Raw genomic sequence first — 22451 nt, 5'->3', positions numbered from 1 at the left:
AGTGTGGCGATGACGCTGTGACATGAAGGCGACAACGGCAGGGAGGCCAAAATAAATTTCGGCAAGTCAATCCAAAGTGCGCGAGGAAATGACCGCATCGTGAGAACATCTTTAAGTGCTTAAAGCGGAATCATGACAGCGTGCCGACAATGGTGGCACATTTCCATTCGTTTACTCGAGGAAGGCCAGACATTAAATTCGCAGTAGTATTAGCCTCCCTGTTTTTCTACTTTTCAACTCTCTACGTCCTGCGCACTGGGGGCGCCAGTAAGAGCAGAACAACTTTCTTGAGTCGGCATAGTTCGTTAACAGAAGCGAAGGGGACAATAGACGGTCCCTGCAACCACCGGCCCTGGAGCAGCAATCCAGCGCCATAAGCGACTTACTCGCACCATACATTTAAACCTCCGGGTACTCCACAGTTCTTACGTGCGCATGAGCGAAAACACGTGCGCCGCAAGAGCTGACCGTCGTTTGCCATTTAGTTTGTGCGATACCCCTGTGAACAGGCAGATAAACTTTGGTCAACAAGTACGACAAGCTAAAGAGCCATAGAAATCAAGACACCGCAAATGCGCCGCATGTTTTCACTTCTTTAGACCATATCTGAATGCTGCTTGAGGAGGATCTACTAGTCGTCACACCCAAATACAGTTTGCACGCGATTTTGTTGCCAGGTAATTATTGTTAGTGTCGTATCTATAACTTAATTTTATTGTTCTACATCTGTCCTTCGTTTTCGCATGCTCCAAATGAGCAACCTGCGTCTTGTTTTAGGGGCGAAGCTCTTTAAGGCGGCACCCGTTCGTCCCTCGTAGTCGTCGTCGTCGTAGTAGTACTAGTAGTAGTAGTCGTAGTCCGTAACAAGTCTTGCGCTTTGACCTCCAAGGTGGTGCCGGTGGGAGATTTTTCCTGTGCGTTGTTGAACTATAAAAAATTCGCAGCGTGCGCGTTAACTAAAAGCCGAATTCTTCTGTCTCTCATTCCCATTAGCAGCCATTGGCATGTTCCAGTAGGAAACGTTAGTAGAAGTAGAAGTGTAAGTGTTAGCTAAAAGCCGACTTCTTCTTTCTCTCATTCCCATTAGCACCCATTGTTTACTTCCAAGGTAGTGCCTGGTGAGATATCTCCTGTGCGTGATTAAACAATAAAAATTTTGTTCAAACGCCGTTGATCGATGAAATAAACCAACGAATAACGCCAGATGTTTTGTTAAAGCAGAACGAAAGAACGCCATATGTTTCTAAAGCAAGACGAAGAGACGCCAGCTGCTTAACGAAAGACGCCAGATTTTCCTAAAGCAATGGTTATCTAAACAATGAAAATTCACAGCGTACATGTAAAATTAAAGTGAGCTGCAAGTCGTCATAACTCATCGAACCTTTAGTATAAACGCGCCCAATCTCACGTCGGTGATGATGTACTGGGCAGAATTCACGGAAGATTCACGGTTTACCGATGACCTCCGCAGCTTCGCCACTCATCATCATTCACTCCGTGGATATGCTGTGATTTTTTTTTTCTTCTGCATGCCGAATTTATCGTGCCTTGGTCCTTGCCTTTCTGGTTGGTACTCACGGCAGAATTCGTTGCTACTATACTTTATATTAAGAACTGCATCTCTTCAGTGACAGAATGGGGTGACTATTATCCAGTTGCTGATTTTTGCCCTACGAGTTCTACTCGTGGTCAATACTGACACTATGCATAAATAAGTGATGTCCAGTTTGACAACACAGTTGCTACAATGGCTACGTGAAGTACATTTTACACAACATTCACAACGCTCGTGTGCGTCCCTGTCTACCTTCCTTCCTTTGCTGTGTTACCTATCTTTCAGCTAGCCGAGGAAGCCGCGAAGGGCCAGCAGCCCTTGGCGACGAAGCCTAGGCGGGGTTCAGGCCCATCCCCCCAATTCGTAAGGCACTTAATAGAGTTCTTTGATCTGATCTGAGTGCGTACGTGCTTGAGCTGCATATTGTGTAAAATGTACGCAAACCAACTCGCCCACATCGTAGTTCTAAGTGAATGACTTACTGTCTTCAGGCGTGACGTTTAGGACATTTGAGGAATCATAACCAGGTGATGACATAAGTCGGAAAGTCGTTTCACTGCAATGAGAAATACACGCTATAAAATGCACATAGCATGACAGTGTTAAATCACTTGTTTGATACGATTATTAACTGCAGGGGAGGGCAAGTCTACGCGTCTCAAGTAAGCGGCCGACGGCCACTTCATAGTGTATAGAAACCCACAAAATATGTCTAACAGGCCCGACATTGCAGGAAGCTTATATGTTAACAATGGCATGCCGGGCAGTTTTCTAATCTTTTCGCAGACAATATTACCGGCGAACTAGTAATTCTGAAGCAAAATGTTTAAGTGGGTGGCGCAGTGCACGTACCGTAACGAGCTTCAAAGCAGGATATATCACTAAGGTTCGTTGCCGAATTTAATTAATACGAACAAATTGTCGTTCACTGGCTTCCTGTGACACAAATTTGTAAATAAGCTAATATTAGGTACGCGATACTCATCCAAAACAGGTCTACATTGCGATTTTGCTGAACAGACTTTTCTCACGGATCCTTGTTCGTAGTGCCGACATATCGGCGCAGCTGGCTGTCACACGCAGCGTGCCGACCAGGCCAAATTGGCCGTAAAATTGTTGCTAGAAGAGACGCGCCATTCGCACTAACGTTGCTTGACCCATCCGAACAAGATGTCCGGCGCTGCTGCTGTAATTATTCATTGTGGTGGATGCACACGTTGGATGCAATGAGTCGCGGCATTGCTGACAAGAGACATTGAGATAAAAGACAGAACTTGGCGCTGGGTGAAAGCTTGTGTTTGTGTTAGTTGTTATAAGAGGATATATTGAACGTATGTCTACAGAATCTGATGCCCGAAAGTTAAACCGAATTTAAAAGCATGCATGCGAAGCTCGAGCAACATGGAACTTGCAACTTCAACAAATTACGGAAAAAGAACGCAGCCATATATACTGGAGCACGTGCTGTGGCTTAGGGTAATTGACGCCGCAACAAAGGACGTAACACCAAAACAATTAGTGTGGACATTACAGCCAGACAGGTATGTGCGCTCACTTGAGTGCTGTAGGATACATTGCAGTCCCAAATGAAAGCTTTCTAGGTTGCACAACGTACTTATTTCGCTGTTAGGTGCTTAAAAAGTTTCTGTGTTAAAATCAGCTTGTATATTTCAAAGTCGTAGATAGGTCGCATACGCGAGTACATCTTCACTTCGTGGACGCACAACAGCGCGAAAACGTACTCAAGAACACTTATTTAAGGATAATAATGACTAACATATATGCAGGCCCGTAACCAGGGGGGAGGGGCAACCCTAGACCCCACCCCCCCGCCCGAGATTTTGGTGAAGTAGGTGTTTTTACCAAAAAGAAATAAAAAAATAGGTATTTTTCTCAAATAGTCAAGGTTTTCAGCAAGGGACCACCCCCCCCCCTTAAAAAATTCCTGGCTATGGGCTTGCCAACATATATACTTTTTAACTAACGATGAAGTTCACTGAACGTTCGCAGTCTTTCTGGATAGTCTAACACGCAGAAACTACAGAACTGTGACGAAGATATTCACTTTTCCAGTGCCGAACCAAACGAGCTGCACAAATAGAGATGAAGAAGCCTCACGTACATCTGTTCGCCTTCTCCCAACTCGAACGAGACTGGAATGGCGCTGTCTTTAGTGTCGCCGGATTGACTGCTACGAACGCATTTCGCTTTGCCCCCGAAATACTTGTCCTCTTCAAAGTTTCTGTAGATCTGGTACAAGGTTCCTTGGAATGGGAAGCACTGTTGAAGAAATAAGAGCGTATGTAGAGAAAATGCGATTGTACTTCGTTAAACTACATCCTTGTCTTCGTCTGTACAGTTTGTGCAATGTTGACACATTTTTTGCTGCATAAGAAGCAGCTTTCTTTATTATAGTTGGACGTGCAATGAAAGTGTACGTTTTAACGGCAGCTATGATACAAGAAACAGTTATCTATACGTTTTAGAGCGAAAGCTGTTATGAGATCATTTCAACGGCCGTTTTGGCGCCGTAGTTGTCCGCCGCCGCCACCGCCGTTGTCCGTAATCGCTATCGCACGATATATAGAACGAGGTTCAAACCTGGGCCCTCTGCGTGGGAGCCCGGTGCTCTACCTCGGAGCCATGCCGGTGCTTGAAACTGCGTTGCAAAAAGACCCTATACAGGCTTCATGTCGGGAAGGAACCACATTACCATATGTAATGTAGTGTGGTCGAAAAGTAAAATAACAACCAGGCGTCACACAAAAGCGCATTCTGTAACCGGGCGTCACACAATGCGAATTGCGCAACGAGTGGGTTGTTGAATGCTTCCAACCCATTGCAAAGACCTCTGCGATAATTCTTCATCGTCATCAGCCACAGCATCAATAAAGTGCACATAATGCCTTACAGGTGTTTAGCGAGTACCACGGTTCTCCGCAGAATGACGAAAAATTGCATAATGGCTGCTTCCCTATTTCACAAAAGTTATGATGATTTATAGCGTAGTGGGTTGCTCGCAAGAGGACTTCTATTGGTTGCCAAGGAAGCCCATAAGGCTCTCATGATCCATTTCCTCAGGCTCTCAATAAAGTTAACTCTCTCTCTCTCTCGCTCTCCGTTTCTCTATTTAACTTATGTTATAAAGCGTGGTGGGACAGTTAAACAACGACCGGGCATCACACAACATGAATTACGTAACTAGTGGGTTGTTTAAAGCTTCCAACCCATTACAAAGGGCTTAGCCATAATTCTTTATACCCATGAACCGTCGCATCAACAAAGTGCACATAATGCCTTACAGACTGTACCTCGCTTCTCCGCAGAATAACGGATAATGTCGTGGTCGGTGCTTCCCAACTTCCCAAAAATTATGATTTGTGGCGTAGTGGGTACGTTGCTAATGCACTTGTATTAGTATGGATGGATGAAAGAACTTTATTGTTTGTCCGGCAGATTAACGGCCCGGGCTCAGGTCTCCCATGTCGGGACGTGAAGGCCTTGCCTCTCCGCCGCTTCACGGGCCTGCTGGACTGCCCAGAGTTGGTCGGCGAGCTTGGAGCTGCGCAGAGCGGCTTCCCACCTCGCCGAGAGAGCATCGGGATTAATACGTTTGGCTTTAGCCTCGCATTCCCAGAGCATATGCTTAAGCGTAGCTGTGTCTGTCTGGCAGACCTTACAGATGCTGGTGTTATAGATCTCGGGGTATATTCGGTGATATAACAGTGGATTAGGGTAAGTGTTCGTTTGCAGCTGTCTCCAGGTAACCGCTTGAGCTCTGCATAGATTGCCACGAGGCGGAGGGTAGCATCGCCGGGCCAAGTAGAAGGTCTTGGTCAGTTCGTTGTATCCCGTAAGTCGATCCCGGTCCGCGAACTCTTCGACAAGGCCAGCTCCTCCCGCACGGGTTGTTGCGTCGCGTGCGGCGGAGTGCACTGCCTCGTTAAGGTTGGGGAAGTGCGGGCAGACTTCGCCCATATGGGCGGGAAACCAGATCAAGGTAGCCTGAGAAACATGGCCGGCATTCGCGAGTATACGAAGGGCTTCGATCGAAATCCTACCCTTAGCGAAATTCCGTACAGCTGTGCGCGAGTCACTGAGTACAGTCTGAGTGTCAGCGTCAGTTATGGCCAGAGCAATGGCCATTTCTTCAGCTACCTCCGGGTGTCGGGTCTTGACACTAGCTGCGTGCGTTGTTGTTTTCTCTGTGTTGATCACGACGATCGCGAACCCTCGTCCGTCCGGATAGCACGCGGCGTCAGTGAAACGCGCGTTCTTATCGGTACAGTATGCTTTCAATAGAAGTGTAGCTCTGGCTTTTCTGCGACCTGGGTTGTAAATCGGGTTGATGTTTCTTGGCACCGGGGTGACTTGTATCTTCTCTCTTATCCCCTTAGGTATGTCCGCCTTGTCACCGTGCTGTCGGTGATATGTGATGCCCAACTCTTGTAATATATGCCTTCCCGTGCTGGTGATGGTGAGCCTTTCGAGGTGTGAAATTCTTTGCGCTTCCGCTATCTCGTCCAAAGTGTTATGGATCCCCAGTTGGAGTAACCTCTCAGTGCTGGTGGATTCCGGTAGGCCGAGGGCGACTTTGTATGCCCTGTGGATGATAGTGTTAATCTTATTCTTTTCGCCTTTATACCAATTGTGCATAGACGCTACATATGCGATGTGACAAATGACAAAGGAGTGGATCAGCCTGATGAGGCTGTCCTCCGTCAGCCCACCTCTTCTGTTTGTGATCCTGTTGAGAAGTCTGACGGCGTTAGTGGTCTTGTGAGTGAGTCTTTTTATAGTTTCACCATTCACCCCGTTGGATTCGATAATCATTCCAAGGACTCGGATGCGATTGACAATAGGGATGGTGCCCCCGTCTTTGGTCTGTAATTGGATCTCTTCGTTTTCTCTTGTTTTAACGAAACTCTTGGGGGGCCTGCCCTTGAGGGTAGGCCGGTACAGCAAGAGTTCTGACTTTTTGGGAGAACATCGAAGACCGGTGCCAGCCAGGCACTCCTCGACTACCTCAATGGCATCCTGCAGGGCCGTCTCAATCTGTCCGTCGCTACCCTTAAAGGACCAGATCGTGATGTCATCCGCATATATTGTGTGATTGACATTGCTCACTGTTTGAAGCCTTTTGGCAAGGCTAATCATGATCAAATTGAAGAGCATTGGAGAGATTACCGAACCCTGCGGGGTTCCTCTGCTGCCGAGCTCCTTTTCTTCGCTTGCGATATCGCCCGCTAGAAGGATGGCTTTCCTTCCAGTGAGGAAATCTCTAACATAGTTATAAATCCTCTCACCAAGGTCGAGCTCGGATATTTGTCTCAGAATGGCGGAATGGCTGACATTGTCAAAAGCACTCTCCAGGTCTAGGCCCAAGATCGCCTTAGTGTTGCGAGACCTGTTATCGAGAACCTGATGCTTGAGCTGGAGCATCGCATCCTGCGTCGACAGGTGTGCCCGGAAGCCTATGATGGTGTGCGGGTATGCTTCCGTAGACTCGAGGTAGTTGTTGACGCGGTTGAGGACGGCGTGCTCCATTACCTTCCCTACACATGAGGTTAGGGAGATAGGTCTAAGAGTGTCGAGACCGGGGGTTTTGCCAGGCTTGGGGATTAGGACTGTCTTGGCCGTCTTCCACTGCACTGGTATGTTTCCAGCCCTCCAACGTTCATTTATGTAATCCGTGAGCCTTACTAGCGAGTTCTCATCAAGGTTCCGAAGCGCTTTATTAGTAACACCATCCGGCCCAGGCGCCGAGCGTCCGTTGAGGTCGTGCAGTGCTGCTCGGATTTCTTCCTTGGAGAAGTCTTCGTCCAGTGGTGTGTTTGCTTCACCGCTGTAATCCGTGTGTGTGACAGCTGGGCCCAATGGAAGATACTTATGAATTAGCACATCGACCACTGCTTGCTCTCCTAGTTCTCGCACACTTGTATGGAGAAGCCTGGCGAGGCATTGTCTCTGATGGGTTTTGGTCTTTGTGCTGTCAAGGAGGTGTCGGAGAATCTGCCATGTCTTTCCGTTATGTAGCTGACCATCAACGGAATTACAAAGCTCATCCCATTGTTGTCTACACAGGATACGACAGTGTTCCTCAATAGCCTTGTTTAGCTCGGCAACCTTCTTTCTGAGTTTACGGTTGAGGCGCTGGCCTTTCCACCGATTCAGCCACAAAAAATTTATAACGGGCTCTAGAAATGCCGCTCTTCCAGCTTTGGCTATGACTGTGCTGCGCTTTCCGCGCAGGCCTGGCGTTTTTTTTGTTCTTCATCAATTACAACTTATAAAAACATTTATCTTAATAGAACGTTTATCCTAATACCGTCGGAGACCTCGCACAAATAAAGCTATTCTCGGAAGCCACTTTCTCTTAGCGAGTCATGGAAGACAACGATGAGCATTCAGTCACCACCATTTCCGGCGCCAGTTGCGGCACCGGGAAGATGTAAAATTACACGGTCGCTCTTTGCATATACGCATCTAGTCTTGCAGAATATCAGTTCACGCGAGAAGCAAAGACATTGCAACATAACAGTTAAACCACTAGAACGAACAATGCGTGCAACAAATGTCATCATAGAATATACAGAGTGGTAGCAGAAAAAAAGGGACATCCTTGTGAACACGATATCCCTTACATGAGGTTATAACATGAAATAACTTTGAACCTTCTTTGTAAGTCTCCAGGTTTCTTCCCCGCAGGTAAGTAGCGCTAAGATGCAGCTGCCCTTTAACTTACAAGAAAAGAGCAGAATGGGTCAGGGAACAAATGGGGGTTAAGGACACCTTAGTCGAAATCAGGAAGTAGAAATGGGCATGGGCAGGGCGTGTAGCGCTCATAGCGCATAGGCAAGATAACCGCTGCGCATTAATAGAAACTGACTGGATTCCAAGAGAAGGCAGAAGAGCGAGGGAGAGAGAAAAAGTTAGGTGGGTAGATGAGATTAAGAACTTTGCAGGTATAACGTGGCCGCAGAAAGCACAGGACCGGGTTGATGGGCGGAACATGGGAGAGGCCTTTGCCCCGCAGTGGACGCAGTCAGGCTGACAATGATGATGATGATTGTGCAACAGTGTAGCTGCCTTTGAATTATTAGTTCCAGTGCTATCAAAACTTACTTTATCAGTGCCCGTTAGGTGTCTCTTTGTAACTGTCATTTGCATTTGGTGTGCAGTTGCAACAATATCAGGCGTACAGTTCATGCGGCGCGTTTCCAGCGGCTGTAGAGACTGATGTAATACGTAGCAGTACCAAAGTAAATGCCCCTTCCAGTGTTCGTCGTTTCGCGATCGATCACTTTATGAGCGAACTTCCACGCTCTCTTGAGAGAACAAGAACGGTGACGCCAGACATTCTTTTTTTACTGCAAGACTCGAATTGATATGAGTGTGTTTTGTACTGCACAGCGACATCACCACCGACAGTCATGGGTACAGTTACCTTTTTACAGACCAAAAGAGCTAAACGTAAAATGTGACGCCGTCAAATTTTCTTTAATACAATTTCATACAGTATGTGAAATACGCTGAAAATACGCGCAAGTGTCTGTATATAAATGTAGCGACATTCGCCGATTTATACCACATAAATTCTTTTGAGCACATACTTTGCCACGAAGTGCTACATACTACGGAGACATAAAAATAATATTATTCAATTTGGGCAGCCGCTATACCGCCGCATACTTGCGGCAATAAATATAAATGTGTGGCTGTAAAATAGCGTTTATCAGTAAATGAGGAAAAAAAATGAAGAACCCTGAGAGTAATGCGGACAAATATCAAGCTCTTTGCAAGGATTTTGCACTTAATTAGTGCATAAAATGAGCGACATGCGCGATACACCAGTAACTGTCTGTGATGGTCTGCAATCAGCGAAAGAGTGACATTGTAGTGGGTCGTGTGCTGGATAAAAAAAAAGCGGCATCAACTTGGTGCCGTAAATGCGATGCGTCGCAGCCTTTGCAATTTTAAAGACGATAGTCTTTCTTGGGATACTTAAACGGAGAAATTTTGGTCTGCCTTTCTGTTTGTCGGCACGTCACTCGATTCAGCCACTCGGCCAAAGTTGAACCACTTGCCCAAGGGCCAGCCATCTTGAACTGGTACGGCTGTTCATACTTGTGAACGTTGTCGATCAAAAAGTAAATGTCACGCATATCTGAGGCGCAACATCACTAGCTAATATTAGGTGGTGTGTTCCTTTATTAGAAAATGCATACCTACGTAATTCTAACGACCCTAGTTTCTTAAGCTGCGCTGAAAATGCGACTGCGCTGAAACTTGCCTTCCTCCGTAACCGTTGCACGAGCTCGTTGTTGTGTTTCGGTTTCGGTTCTGTATTCCACTGTACGAATGCCATGGGGCGCCGCTCTGGCATTCCTGTTTTACGCAGGCGACGTGTAAATAAAAGAGTGTGTGGAGAGTACTCGTTGAGTGCGGACGTTTCTTCTGCTTCAGCGCATCGCGCCAAACCGCGTGTTCGGGCTGGCTGGCGTCCCCGCCGGTCGCGTTGGTCACCGCCGGTCTTCGCCTGCTGCTGCGCCGGGACTAGCAGCCCGCAACACAGCACTCATGTTTCCCGACGTATTGCCAGATGGCGTCCATATCTCACGCAGCGCCTCTTCTATCGTCTTTAGACGACATTTGCAGCGAAGCACGCAGATACGCGGCCAATTTTTAAAGACGCATTCTTCCTCTGTAATAATTCATATCATCGTGCTAATCAGCGCCGCCTTGCGTCGGTGGCTGGTAGTTTCATTACGGAAGTCTCGTTAGTAAGAAAAAGGAACCCCTAACTTTTTATTTTGCTGAACAATAACCACGATATCAGCGATATTGAAGCCGAGATTGAGTGCTACCAAAGCTGTGATGGTTGTAGTGCGTTGTGAAGAGCTTATTGAAAATGCAACTAAACAGGTAGACGGAAGGAGGAACGATATGGGCGAAGTGCTTCGCGGGGCGCATTCGCGTGCGCTCCTCTTTCTCAGGGGCATATGAGGTGAATGCTCGGCATTAGGCGAATGAGTGTTTCAGACTCCGAAACCTACGCGAAAAATGTATGCTCGTTCATGGTTTAAACATGCGTGTCAAATATCGACGTGACTCGACCTTACCCGACGCAGATTATTACTTCAAAATGCAGGTTTAGCATGTACATAGATGGCAATTTCTCGGTTGCCAATAAGATTAATCAATTCAGTGTAACTTATTTAATCGCGATATACCTAACGGTACGACGAAATTAAAGCAGATGTTTGAGAAGTCACTTTTTAAAACACTAAGGGCCAGAGTAGGGGCTAGTTGGTTGTGCACAGTTGATACGTGTGACGCGCTATCTGAACACGAAGGAAGACGCACAAAAAAATCACGTTCGCACTCCTGTTGTGTAACACGTGTTTTTTTTTTCGTCTTTCTACCTGTTCAGACAGCGCGTCGCAAGCGTCAAAAACATTCGGGAACATTCATCTTAAAATGTGCAGTGGAAAGTGCTCACGCTTTAATTTAGTTTCTCTAAAGAACGCTGGGGACACATTAAATGACACATTAGTACTACTAGGTACAAAGGTAATGCAACCTTTATTACAATTCGCAGCGAATATCTGTACAGTCCGCCACGGTGGAACAGTGGTTACTGCGCACGGCTGCTGACCGAAAGGTTCCCGTAGCCTTCTATACTACGACGTGTCTCAAATCATATCTTGGTTTTGGCACGCAAAACCCCGAAAATTATTCTTGTACGTCTAGACAGTTCAGATATTAGGTTTTCACTCGCGGCTTCAAGGTCTCAATTTAAACATTTCCGCTAAAGTGACCAAATAAAATCTCAGAGGGTCACTTATGCATTCGCTTAAGGCTACTCGATGGAGAAACCATCATCATCATCGTGGGAGCTGAAGAGCTCACCCGAGTTTTTGTACCGCACGCATTTTCAAGGCCAGCGTGCAAGTTGATTATGGGGCTGATGATGATGATCATGAAATATAGCTCACCTAAGATGGCTAGAATTTGGAGGTGTGACATCTATTACTGAAGAACGCACTAGCATAGAAGCATCATGCGCTGATACACGCAAAGTCTACGCAGATGCTGCTACCCTACAAGACGGCGGCAGAACATCATTTCTGAGTACTAGGCACAATTTCATAAGTGGTCACCGGCGTTAATTATCTAGGGAAGCCAGTTCGCTAGAAATAGAACTTCAAGCTATCCATGACGCTGTGCGAGACGCCATTTCTAAGCTGCCTGGAATCAAACGACTGGACATCTTCACTGATTCTTTAGTGGCAATTCAGGAATTCAAGAATGTTTCCAAGGCGATAGAAATCTGCGAGGCGATACACGCCATGAATCGTAATGCAGCTACTTGCGTCAGGCTACACTGAATCCAAGGCCATACTGCGAACCCTCACACTACTGTTGCTGACCAGCAGGCCTGGGGTGCTATGCAGGATGGCCCAAGTTTGGCGAAACTCGGGATCTTTCCGAGCTCTGGCGACACCCCCTTTTGAACGAGCTAACAGTACGAGAAGGTGAAATCCATCCCTCAGCGCGCGATCCGTTTCATTGGTTACGATGGAACGCGGCGCCACGTCAAGGGCGGTCGCGAAGGTTGGGTGGTGTCGTCAAACTAGAGGCACCTTCTTTCATTTGTTTGTCGTTCCACTGAGTGCAGAAGTGCACCCATGCAAGAAAAGTGGCAGAAAGTGCGCGGGCCGTTTGAATTCATTTTCAAGCGTTTAATGTCTGCACTAAGTATCCTTTAGAATAATCAGCACCTTTGCCTCTGAGATTAGTTCCGACCGAGCGCCTTACGACACCGCGGCTAGAGCTAATCGCCAAGGCCACGTGTATAATCACCATGGTCAGCCAGTACATTCTAGCGCGTTGCTCGGCCGGCGCGCGCCCTCGTCGTTCTCTTCTTCATCGTCTGCTCTCAGAGCACGTGCGCCCGGCTAATTAGCTAATTGGCTGGGCGGTATACCTAGCTAAGTCAGGACATGCTATGACGCAGCTGAATAAGCCAAATCATGCTAAGGCCGAGCTAAATAAGCCACGTCTTACTAAGATCATGCTAATGAACCGTGTAAAGCTAAGAACAAACTAATTAATACGACACTAATTAGGAACGGGAAATTAAAACAAAGATAATACCGAGCTTGTGTTAATTACCGTAGTGCTAAATAGGATTATGCTAATTACATCTGTACTATTCAGGACCTTGCGAATTAAGCCTGAGTTATTAATGTCGTGGTAATTAAAACATCAACAATTAAGACAGGACTGTTCAGCATCATATTAGTTAAGACCGAGCTAAACAGTGCCATGCTAATTAGCACAACGCATATTAGGAGCGCGCTAATTCAAACCAAGCTAATTAAAATCTTTCCATGTACACGGTACTTATGATTACCCTAATTAGCATTATATTAGGTACACTCGTGCTAATGAGGGCCTTGATAATGAAATCTGATTATTAATGCGGTGTTAACTAAAACATCAATTAACATCATGTTAATTAAAGCCTAGCTAATCAATAGCATGAATATTGAGACCGAACTCATTACTCCGAAGCAGACCAAGCATACTAAGTAGACGAGCCACGTAATAAGCTCGAAGAAGCTAGGTGACCACAAGCTCTTCCGATGGCGCCAGCCTTGCACAAGTAGTGCAAGCTGACCAAATTATTTTATATGCGAAGAAGCTGCTGAGTACCGTCCACTGCATGAAACACTTGAGAGGCATAACGGCACTATGACAGTCCCGAGTTGAACTGGGGCCTTTTCAGAATCAACGAGAATGTGCCCGAGTTCGCACGTCAGTCAGTTTGATTTACAGACGCCCGCGGCGAAGATCGGGTCCGCCCATCGCGTTTGCTCTTGGGGAGGAGCAGCGCTCACGGCGCAACGCCAGCGAGCGGCACGATTAATCTATCAGCTTAATCGCACAGAGTATGCACACACGCGCGAAGAACTAAAGGTCATATCATCACGTGGCTACGATGTCTCGCATTCAACTTCACCGCGCTCACGATGTACCACTCAGTCACGAAGCAAGCGCCCCTGGTGGGATTTGCGGCGAGAAATAATATTATTTACTTGTTTGTGGAGACATTGTTTCTGCCGATTCGTTACTACAGAAATATCTTCAGACATGTAATGTAAGTATAGCAGTAACCTGTCCATTTATTTGTCTGCAATATTCCAGAGAAGCGAAACGAGCTGCACCAGAGTGCTGATTGAGCGCCTTGTTACCTTCGAGAGTGGAAATTTCCATGCTGCAGGTGGAACTAAAGAATTCCCCGAAAGAGGACAAACGCCCACGAACACGCCCATGGGAGGCGCGATGAACAGTTGGCAAAAAGATAGCGCGACAATCACGCTGACGTCGCTATACTGTCAAAATGTTGACTGAGTGGCGGCGCTCACGCGTTCGCACGCGGCGTTCCTTTGAAAACCACCGCAAATGCCGCACATGCGTATGTGACGCCATGCTCGTTCTTGTAGCCGTTTTTATCAACGCTGCTATCGCGTGCTCCGCACTGTCTTCCTGTCATGACCGCCGTAATGCGAGCTCGGAGCAAACTCGTGTGCCCAAGAAGCTCGGGCCATTCTGCATAGCACCCCTATCCTCCTTATACAGGTCTTCCATCCATTCTCCTTCCACCTCAACCCCTCAACTCCCTCCGAGCCCATAAAAAAGTTCTCCGGAAGGATACACGCGCTCTTCTGCCGCGCGTCTGCTCCCTCCCCCTTCGCCTTACTAGGGCGGAGGAAGTCGTGCTTAGGAGGCTCCGGGCTGGGGTGGCAATTACACAGTCTGTCATCTGAACGTGGAACTAGTCGCATTTACCTCTAGATGCTACGTGTCCGTAACGTTCTGTTCCAGTGATGCAAGCAGATATATGCCATCCTATATAGAAATGCCAAAGGTTACAGTCGGGACGCTCCCATCACCTCCTGTAAGCCGGCGTTCGCTACAGTGACACGACCAGCTATCATAGCTAGATACATGATACCAGACTGCCCAAGACACTCCTTCACTTAATACACAACAACGGGCTTACGGTCCACTGAAGCAAGGTGTGCTTCGGTCCACACCTAATACACACAAAATATTACGCCTTAAGGGCAAGTCTATGTCGCACTTAAAAAAAAGAAGACGGCTCCAAACTGGCTCCCATTCGCGATCCCGCCGCGGTGGCGTTGCAGTCGGAGGCGCCACCAACTTTCTTTGTGGCAATACACTTGCGTCGGTCGTTGCTAGATTTTCGTCGGTAAAGAGAGAGAGAGAGAAATGTTTTAATGAAAAGCTGGAGGTGTTTGCCGGGCTATTCGCCTGACATGCTACTCCAGGTGCTGGGTGATGATTATGATATATACACTGATAACGACACACACATACATAGACTACACTGTTTACAAAGTTTCGGTCAGGCTTGTGGCCGGCAAGAAAGTCAGCAGCGCTTTCGTGGCGCGTAAAGCACAGGTGCTGCTTTGCCATGGGCCCAGAATGTGGCGCAGTTCTGAACACGAGTCCCGTTGAAGGTGCAAGGCCGCCTTCAGAGATCGTCTTTCTGATACGTATCGCCTGCATTCACATAGAACGTGTTGCAGGTCTTCTGAGACGTTACATTGAACGCACAGTGGTGAGTCCGACAGCTTGATATTGCTCTTAAAGTAATTAGTGTAGGCGACGTTTACTCGGTGAAAGAGCTTTATCGACGTGTACATTTAACAACAATTCTATAAATTACCAATAGCCTCTTGTCAATGAACGATCACGCCATTAGTGCGAACCTTTCGCCTGTTAATTGCCCAAATAAGCCATGCATAATTCAACCCTTGCTATGCAACCATTTGTCGATGAAGTGTTATTTTGAATGCACCACTGTTTAGATGTCTGTTAAGGCAAAATCATCTACATCTTCATAATATTTATCTATGTATATAGGCAGCAAAAAGAAACCTCGTTCTCGCCAGTTTCTTACAACATTATCACGCGCTAACAAATGATACATCGGGACCACTCCTACTACTAAATGTACCATGATAGTGCGAGTTCCCTTGCCTATTTGTGCCTTGCCTTTTATTCAATGCTGGATGTGCATTACACTTGTGGTCGCGGCGTCACAGAGCCAGTATGCTCAAAGTTGTAAAGAAAGTGAGGCACTTTCGTCGCTTCAGACAATTGTATTAGCAGCAATTCCTGAACAACACACTCGTGGGTGCTCTTTGAGTCCATGCATGGGTCCCATTTCTTTATTTATGTTCGCTTTCCGCCTGGTTGAGCCCCTTCAAAAGAAAACTAACCCTAGTAATGCAAAATAATTTAACCACTTATTTTCTCAATTCTTTACATGCTCGACGCAGTCAACTTCAGCAAAATCCTGCCTACAGGGCTGCAGCAAACTGCCTACAATCTTTCAAGGTGGGGTTGAGAGTTTAATAGTGAGTCTCAAAGTTTGGACGTACAGAAGTGGTAATAAAAGCTATGGCTGTAAAATTTGCAAGGTATTTAAATGTAGACTCAGCTTCCCATTGGAGCTCAAAATTAGCTTCAAATTGCGTTTAGTATGTTTTATTTTTGTTTTGTTTTTTTTAGTTTATTTACATATACATTTTTGTAAAGATCTGCTATTTGTAGAGCATTGCAATTTTGCACAAAGGTAGCTACTACCACTTTCCAGAAGTGGATCTAAAATTGTGAGCGCACAACAAAAACTATATTTGTTATGTTTTTTTACTTTTGTCAATGTGTGGAAATTACCATTTATAAATGGTTTTTTATGCTAAAAAAGGAAAATGCGCCTAGGCTTCTAATTCTAGTTCCAGCTGTCTGAATGCCGCTAAATAACACATCTACAGTTTTTTGTTTGCTTACACCCGATAGTTTCCGAGAAAAAGATACAACAACTTCAAAAATGTTATTTTAAGAAAACGCAGAAATTATGTAGGGGTACACGTGCATTTCAATGTCAACGTGTCAAAGACAAAGGACGAAAATTTATTTTTGAAAGCACAAGTGCCCAAGTGTGATATATTTTCTAAAAGATAAAGATATTCTCTATCACGTGATCGCAAAATCCCAAAATTGGATTTTTTACGAAAGGAAGCTTCACCCCACCTTAATGCAAGCGCACTGTGCGGAACACATGTGTCAGCCTACTTTACGTGATATGTGTCAAGAAGTACGACAGCTCTACAAGGCCCCATTTTCTAGTTATCTGATTTCGCAGCTGTCCCGCAGTGCTTTCTATGGGCACGATGCAGGCTTGTTTGCAATGTCTGCAGCCCGAACGCAGAATGCGCTCTGCGGCTACGTAGCCAGTAATATAACACACAAGGGGAGCATCGGTACATAGCTCTATATAGTCGATGAAAACAAAATAAATAAAATAACACCGAGCAAGAAAATAAAACGTCCAGATGAATGTATTTACCTAAAAGCAAATGCCGATTCTTCAAGAGCGCCACAAAGCGTTTAGTGAATCCACTTGCCCTTGCTTCTCACACACGCACGCAAATATTTTGCAGCACTTGAACGGGCTCAACGCATTTACCTTGCGTGAAATTTTTCTTCGCCGACGGCTGAACTCTCCTGTAGAGCTCTCTGTCAGACCTTGGTAGGGCCCGCTCCCAATATGGGAATCTGCCTGCCTGCCGGCGCAAGGAAAAGTAATGTCTTTTGCGCGTATTTTCTGTACCCCGAATCGCACCCTGGCGCAAAACACGGTCCCTGAGTTTTCTTGTGTTTTGTAGGCGCCATTCTTGTCAAGGCTAGCTAACACGAGAAACTCGTAAAACCATGTGTACTGCCAGCGAAGCTGACAAGCACTCTGTCGCAGGTGGCCTGCACTGTAGTCTGCCCCGTGCTAAGGTCAGTGAACGGGAAAAGTACCGCGACCGTACGGCCCGCCGCCATACTTGGTCCAGTGCGGTTGAAGCAGCGTTGGCGCGGTGTTGACCTCAGGTGGAATAACGCATGTTTTACAAATTGCGTGCGTTCTTGAAGCCCCGAACGAAGCATACCATTGTTCTCCAACTAATTTTTCATGAAATAGGTGCAGTTTTCACTTGCATTGTGCATGCACGCACGCGTACTTACACGATGAGACAAATGCGAATGGCGCGGCACTTACGCGATCCGGTGTCGGCATTTATTGTCAAGCTCCTGTAATCTGTCTGTTAATAAACACACACTAGAGACGCGCATGATGTAATCAAGGATGATTCTAACCACTATTAAGGCGAAAGCCTTTATTGTCTCATACTCGCGGTGTCCGACCGTCGGTTTCCGTCCGTGCCCTGGCACGGTGCCAGCTCTGGCCCCTCCCCCTCACACTCTCTCAGTAATCACGTGAAGGTACAGCGGCGTATAGCAACAGTTGCTCGTTGCTCTTTCCAAGGCGCATTGCGCAACTCTTGCGCACTGCGAAAGTTGACAGAACCGGCAAGCTCGAGTAGGCACAATCAAGACAGGCGAAAGTCAGTATCCGTGCCACACATGCGTGGGTTATCCCACAACCTTAAGAATGTAGCCAGCAAAGCGGAAGTATATGAGGTGTTTCCAGCTCAACAAAAACTAATGAGCTTTTGTAAGGCTACCGACCCCTTCCAGAAGAAACGCCGAGGATGCGAGAAGAAGCACCAGTGCCCTTTCGTGGCCTGTGCTCAAAGTGTTGCTTATAGATTCCCATTTTCGTACGGCAAGGTATATATCGGGCAGACGAGCAGACGCTATGAATGATAGGCTCAGAGAGCACAAACAGAAGGCTAACTGTTACCGCGACGGGCATGTATCAGTGCATTGTTATGACTGCGGCTGCCGACCCTTGTTCAATGAGTGTGTAGTTCTGTATAGGACAAAACAATAGCCCAAGCCGCCACACTTCTATATAGGAACTTTGATAAGGATACGCGGGAGATTGTCGAAGCCTGGTTGATCGCTAAAGAAGATACCAATTGTGTTAGTGCACCCTCGATTGTTCTTAGTGCAAAAGAAATCGCCTATCTGGATGATGCAGGCTTGCGCGTGTGATACGGTCTTGTGGTGATGGTTGCGGTTTTTTTCATTGCTGTATAAGTACTACATGTCTTCCGAAATAAGGATTCAGTTGTGAGTAGCGCACGTCCCGTCCTCTTTCTGTGGTCCCTGTCTTATCGGCACTATGGCTTCAATGAGATTTAAAGGGCCTCTAAACCACTCCGAGTTCAAAGACGAGAGAGCGGTTTCTTTCTCGCGTTTACTACCCTTCTTACAGGTGATATCTCCTCCTCGCCGCTTATTTCTTCATAAAGCACGTGTACAGTGTTATCGCTCAGCGTTGAGCTTATCAGAACTACGCGTTGGTTGGCTACACACCGTTATCTCCGCCTGAGCAGTCGAAAACGGACAAAACGAAGTGAAATCAGTTGACTGACTGCGCACGATAGCCATGCGAGACAAGAAAGAACAGGCGGGCGACTGCATGGAAAATCAGGGTAAGAGACAAGTCACAACTGATATCTCTCGTATAATGGCAAATTCAGAGTTTGTACATTAATGACGTCGCGTGAATCACCCTGCTGGCGTCACGAAGTGCGCCGAAAAGAGGAGAAACGCCAGGAGAGAATACCAAGCTCGTTCTTTGTATTTTCAGAGGCTCTTTAGGGGCCTTTTAAGAACAGGTACGCCACACATATCTCCTTATATAGAAAAAAAGAACACGCGAGGAACATTCACAGAAATTCGCAGCTTGGTGCTTGTCTCGCCGCAAAAGCATGGAAAACAGCAACAATAGCATGCACGCCATGAAAACCAACGATCAAAAGTGAACCCAGTGGAAAGTGATTGCAGTGGAAATGTTGTAACAGTCAGTTTCCATGGCGCGCTGATCGTTATCTGTGAGCCAAAGGTGTCAATTTTACGCCGAACTCAATAACAGCTCTCTGGTAACATTACTGTGCATGCATTATACCCCGCAAAACCGCGCGAACCACGTCGCACTAGTATAGGGGAGACCTAAACATTCACCGAAACAACATTTGCGAGTACTCAGCGCAACGTTTACCTCAGAAAGGAGGGTATCATTCGCGGGAACAAATTTATCCCGCCGTATTCTGTGCGGCCCGTCACTTGGCGTCTTTTTTCCCGCTCGGTACAGCAAAGCGCGTTTTGCCAGATTCTCGCCGGTTGCTGCATCTGAAAGCGCACCACTCAAGCAGTCTATGATGTTTTGATGTGTTTGCTAACGATCAAGCGTCGGATACCGTGAAGTTCGCGTGCTCTGTTTTAAAGCTATAAAAACAATCACCTTCCAAAGCGCCCTGCGTCGGCTGCTGAGAGGAACAAGGCAGGCGAGTGAGGAGGACTATTTATGGGGCGAATAACCACGCGACCACGAAAAACGAATCGCGAGCGCGGGAGCGAAGGGGCGGCTGTTGCGTATTGGGCGGCAGAACAACCGCCGCTAGTCCAAGAAAGCACGACCAACGCGAAGGCCAGAAGACGAATCCTCCTACTTCGGGTATTTCTCGACGCCGCCGCTGCAGCGAACTGAATTAACACTAGTCATCGACAGCCAATGTTTATCGCCGGTCTTCGAAACGCCAGACATGTCAATCGGCGACTCGGTAGATATGTAGCCCGCAAAAACGGAGTTCGACAATACTGCATAGCTTTGGTTGCTTGCCAGACCTACGCGGAACTCTGCTGCCGAAAGGTACCATATACAGTAAATTTACATGGATGGATGGATGCTATGAGCGTCCCCTTTATAACGGGGCGGTGACATGTCTGCCACCAGACAAGAAAGAAAGAAAACGCTTCGACTGTGCATGTATCTAGTATCAGTGAACAAACTTGGCCCTCCGTGTCAAGATCAATCTGATTCGTTATTGATAGACGCGAAGTTTTCGGAGAAATTCTGGTGAAGAACCGTGGGCAAGAACCGCGAACCCGGTAGAGACCGCACTGACTCGTAGTGGGCTAAGGTTACATGTTCCACGTCTCTTTTTGCAACATGAGGGACGTTTTTCGTTTGCTTGAAGTACAAGGCTTCGCGCAAGCCTATTAGCGGCGTCGTTTCATGCTGTGACGATACGTAAAGTAACCCACTGCAGTTATATGTTACTGTGATTTGTTATTAGCACAAATGCACGCTAGATGCACTTGTCAAGGAGGAATGCGGGATGCAGTAGCTTCAGCGAAGTCTTACTGCCCGAAATGAGAGCATCACGCTGAATAGTTAGGTTTTCGCAGGGCTGCTTCAGTGAAGCCTGCGAACAGTGACTGTCGAAGGAAAGCACTCAGTTCACTATTGGAGCTTTCAAGGGAGGTTATTTACCTTTGATTCGTCTTGATAAACGCCCAAATCCGGCTGTCTCTCAGGTAAACCTTGACAGTGCGTCTGGAAAATAGTTGCTGCAAAGGAAAGGATCATGATAGCAGCCGAAGGAGCCATTTCTACCTGATCAGCTTTAACTTGTGGTGAAGAACCGGGGTGTAGGTGTAAGGGAGCCGAATAAACAAAGTGCCCGCTCAGAGTGATATGTGGGAGGCCGAAAGGATGAAATGAATGGTCGCCGTCTCGTGCCCTCGCTTTTAGCAGCTAAATTACTTGCTGCGTGGTTTTTTGGCTGTTCCCCTTACAACTGCCGCAACCATGTCGTAACAAGGGGACGAACTTTTAGAGAAAAACAGTAATAATGCGGCTTGACGTGGCACAGGAGTTATGCTCCATGCACCCGCATACATCGTTGCAAGAGCTCCAATGCACCGATGGAAAGTAGCACCGATGCCCCCCCCCCCCATACCCCCCCCCCCCCCAAAAAAAAATGCGTGGATTTAACTGCAGGCTCTATGTTGCTATATTTACTTGCCGATGTGCACGTGGAGGAAACGCTTATCATTATTTTTTTTTGTATGCGCGCAAAGAGCACTGCTTGCTTTCGCAGCTCGCATCATAAAATGTCCGTTATCTTACCTTCAGCCGAGTGCAGCTGGCTGAAACCCGGCTTGCGTGCAGGCTGGCGTGCAGTGAAGCGGAAATATACTTAATAATTTCATTTGGTTGAAAAGACAGGAAAAGACAGCAAAAAAAAAACAGGCAGAAAATTCAGGTTGAAAAGACAAAAAACCAATGAATTGGAAAAAAGTTTGTCGGAAAGTGTCCAACGCGATCGAAAGGCCGCAAAAGTAGCCACGCGTGTGTGAAAACAACGTCGAGGTTTTAGTTAAATGACCAAATGCAAGTGCCTTTTTGTTGGAAATGTAAATAAGTGGACTAAGAAGGCTTCAAAATCATAATTACTGAGAGCCAAGCATAAATTGTTGATTTTAACAATCATCATGTTTCTTGCGCAGTAGAAGAAATGACACTCCATTCACGCGTAATGCACGACTTTTCTTAAAAGTACTAGATGTACGATCCTTGTGTCTGCAATAAAAATACGTACTTGATCAGTGTGCTCAAAAGCACAGTTGCCGGGACTGAAACCTATGTTGTAGTCAGCTTTGCAACCGTTTGTGGAGCGATGACAAAGTCCGAGCAGCTGAATGTCACGGGTGGCAGTCCGTGCCTAATTCTAAGAAATAACACAGACAACTTGTCGGATACTCTAATTCTAACATCGATGCCTGCAGAGCGTCCTGGATGCGGATCGCTTTCGAAAGCCTGTTCACTTCCAACAACACTGTTTTTTTTGTTTGTTTTTTTGCCGCCAAGATGTTTTTCTGCCGCCACCGGCATAAAAAAAGTAGCCATATTAACACAAAGTAGTCAAACCTGGAAACCTGATAGACAGCACGACGGCGACGCTTTTATTTTATTTAGACGCTCGGTGAGGCCATTCGTCCACCGGTGGTAGGCGGTTGCACTGCAGTAACTTGCCTGAGTGGATCACTTGAA

The 22451-nt window shown here is 46.7% G+C and overlaps 1 protein-coding gene across 1 annotated transcript in view; it reads right to left on the bottom strand.

The window, feature by feature from the left end:
* The window catches only part of LOC119375896 (uncharacterized), a 28552-nt gene extending 7547 nt beyond the window's left edge, over positions 1-21005 (bottom strand). The window contains exons 1-3 of the mRNA XM_037645927.2: positions 20889-21005; positions 3678-3835; positions 2038-2111 (exon numbers count right to left, since the gene is read on the bottom strand). Of these exons, the coding sequence (XP_037501855.1) occupies positions 2038-2111; positions 3678-3835; positions 20889-21005 (349 nt within the window). The remainder of the gene's footprint in view (positions 1-2037; positions 2112-3677; positions 3836-20888) is intronic.
* Between the last annotated feature and the right edge of the window lie 1446 nt (positions 21006-22451).

The sequence above is a fragment of the Rhipicephalus sanguineus genome, unplaced genomic scaffold (assembly GCF_013339695.2).
Source record: "Rhipicephalus sanguineus isolate Rsan-2018 unplaced genomic scaffold, BIME_Rsan_1.4 Seq1005, whole genome shotgun sequence".
Classification (NCBI taxonomy): Eukaryota; Metazoa; Arthropoda; class Arachnida; order Ixodida; family Ixodidae; genus Rhipicephalus; species Rhipicephalus sanguineus.
Note: the sequence above shows the minus strand (reverse complement) of the source record. Positions and strands in the feature narration are given on the sequence as shown.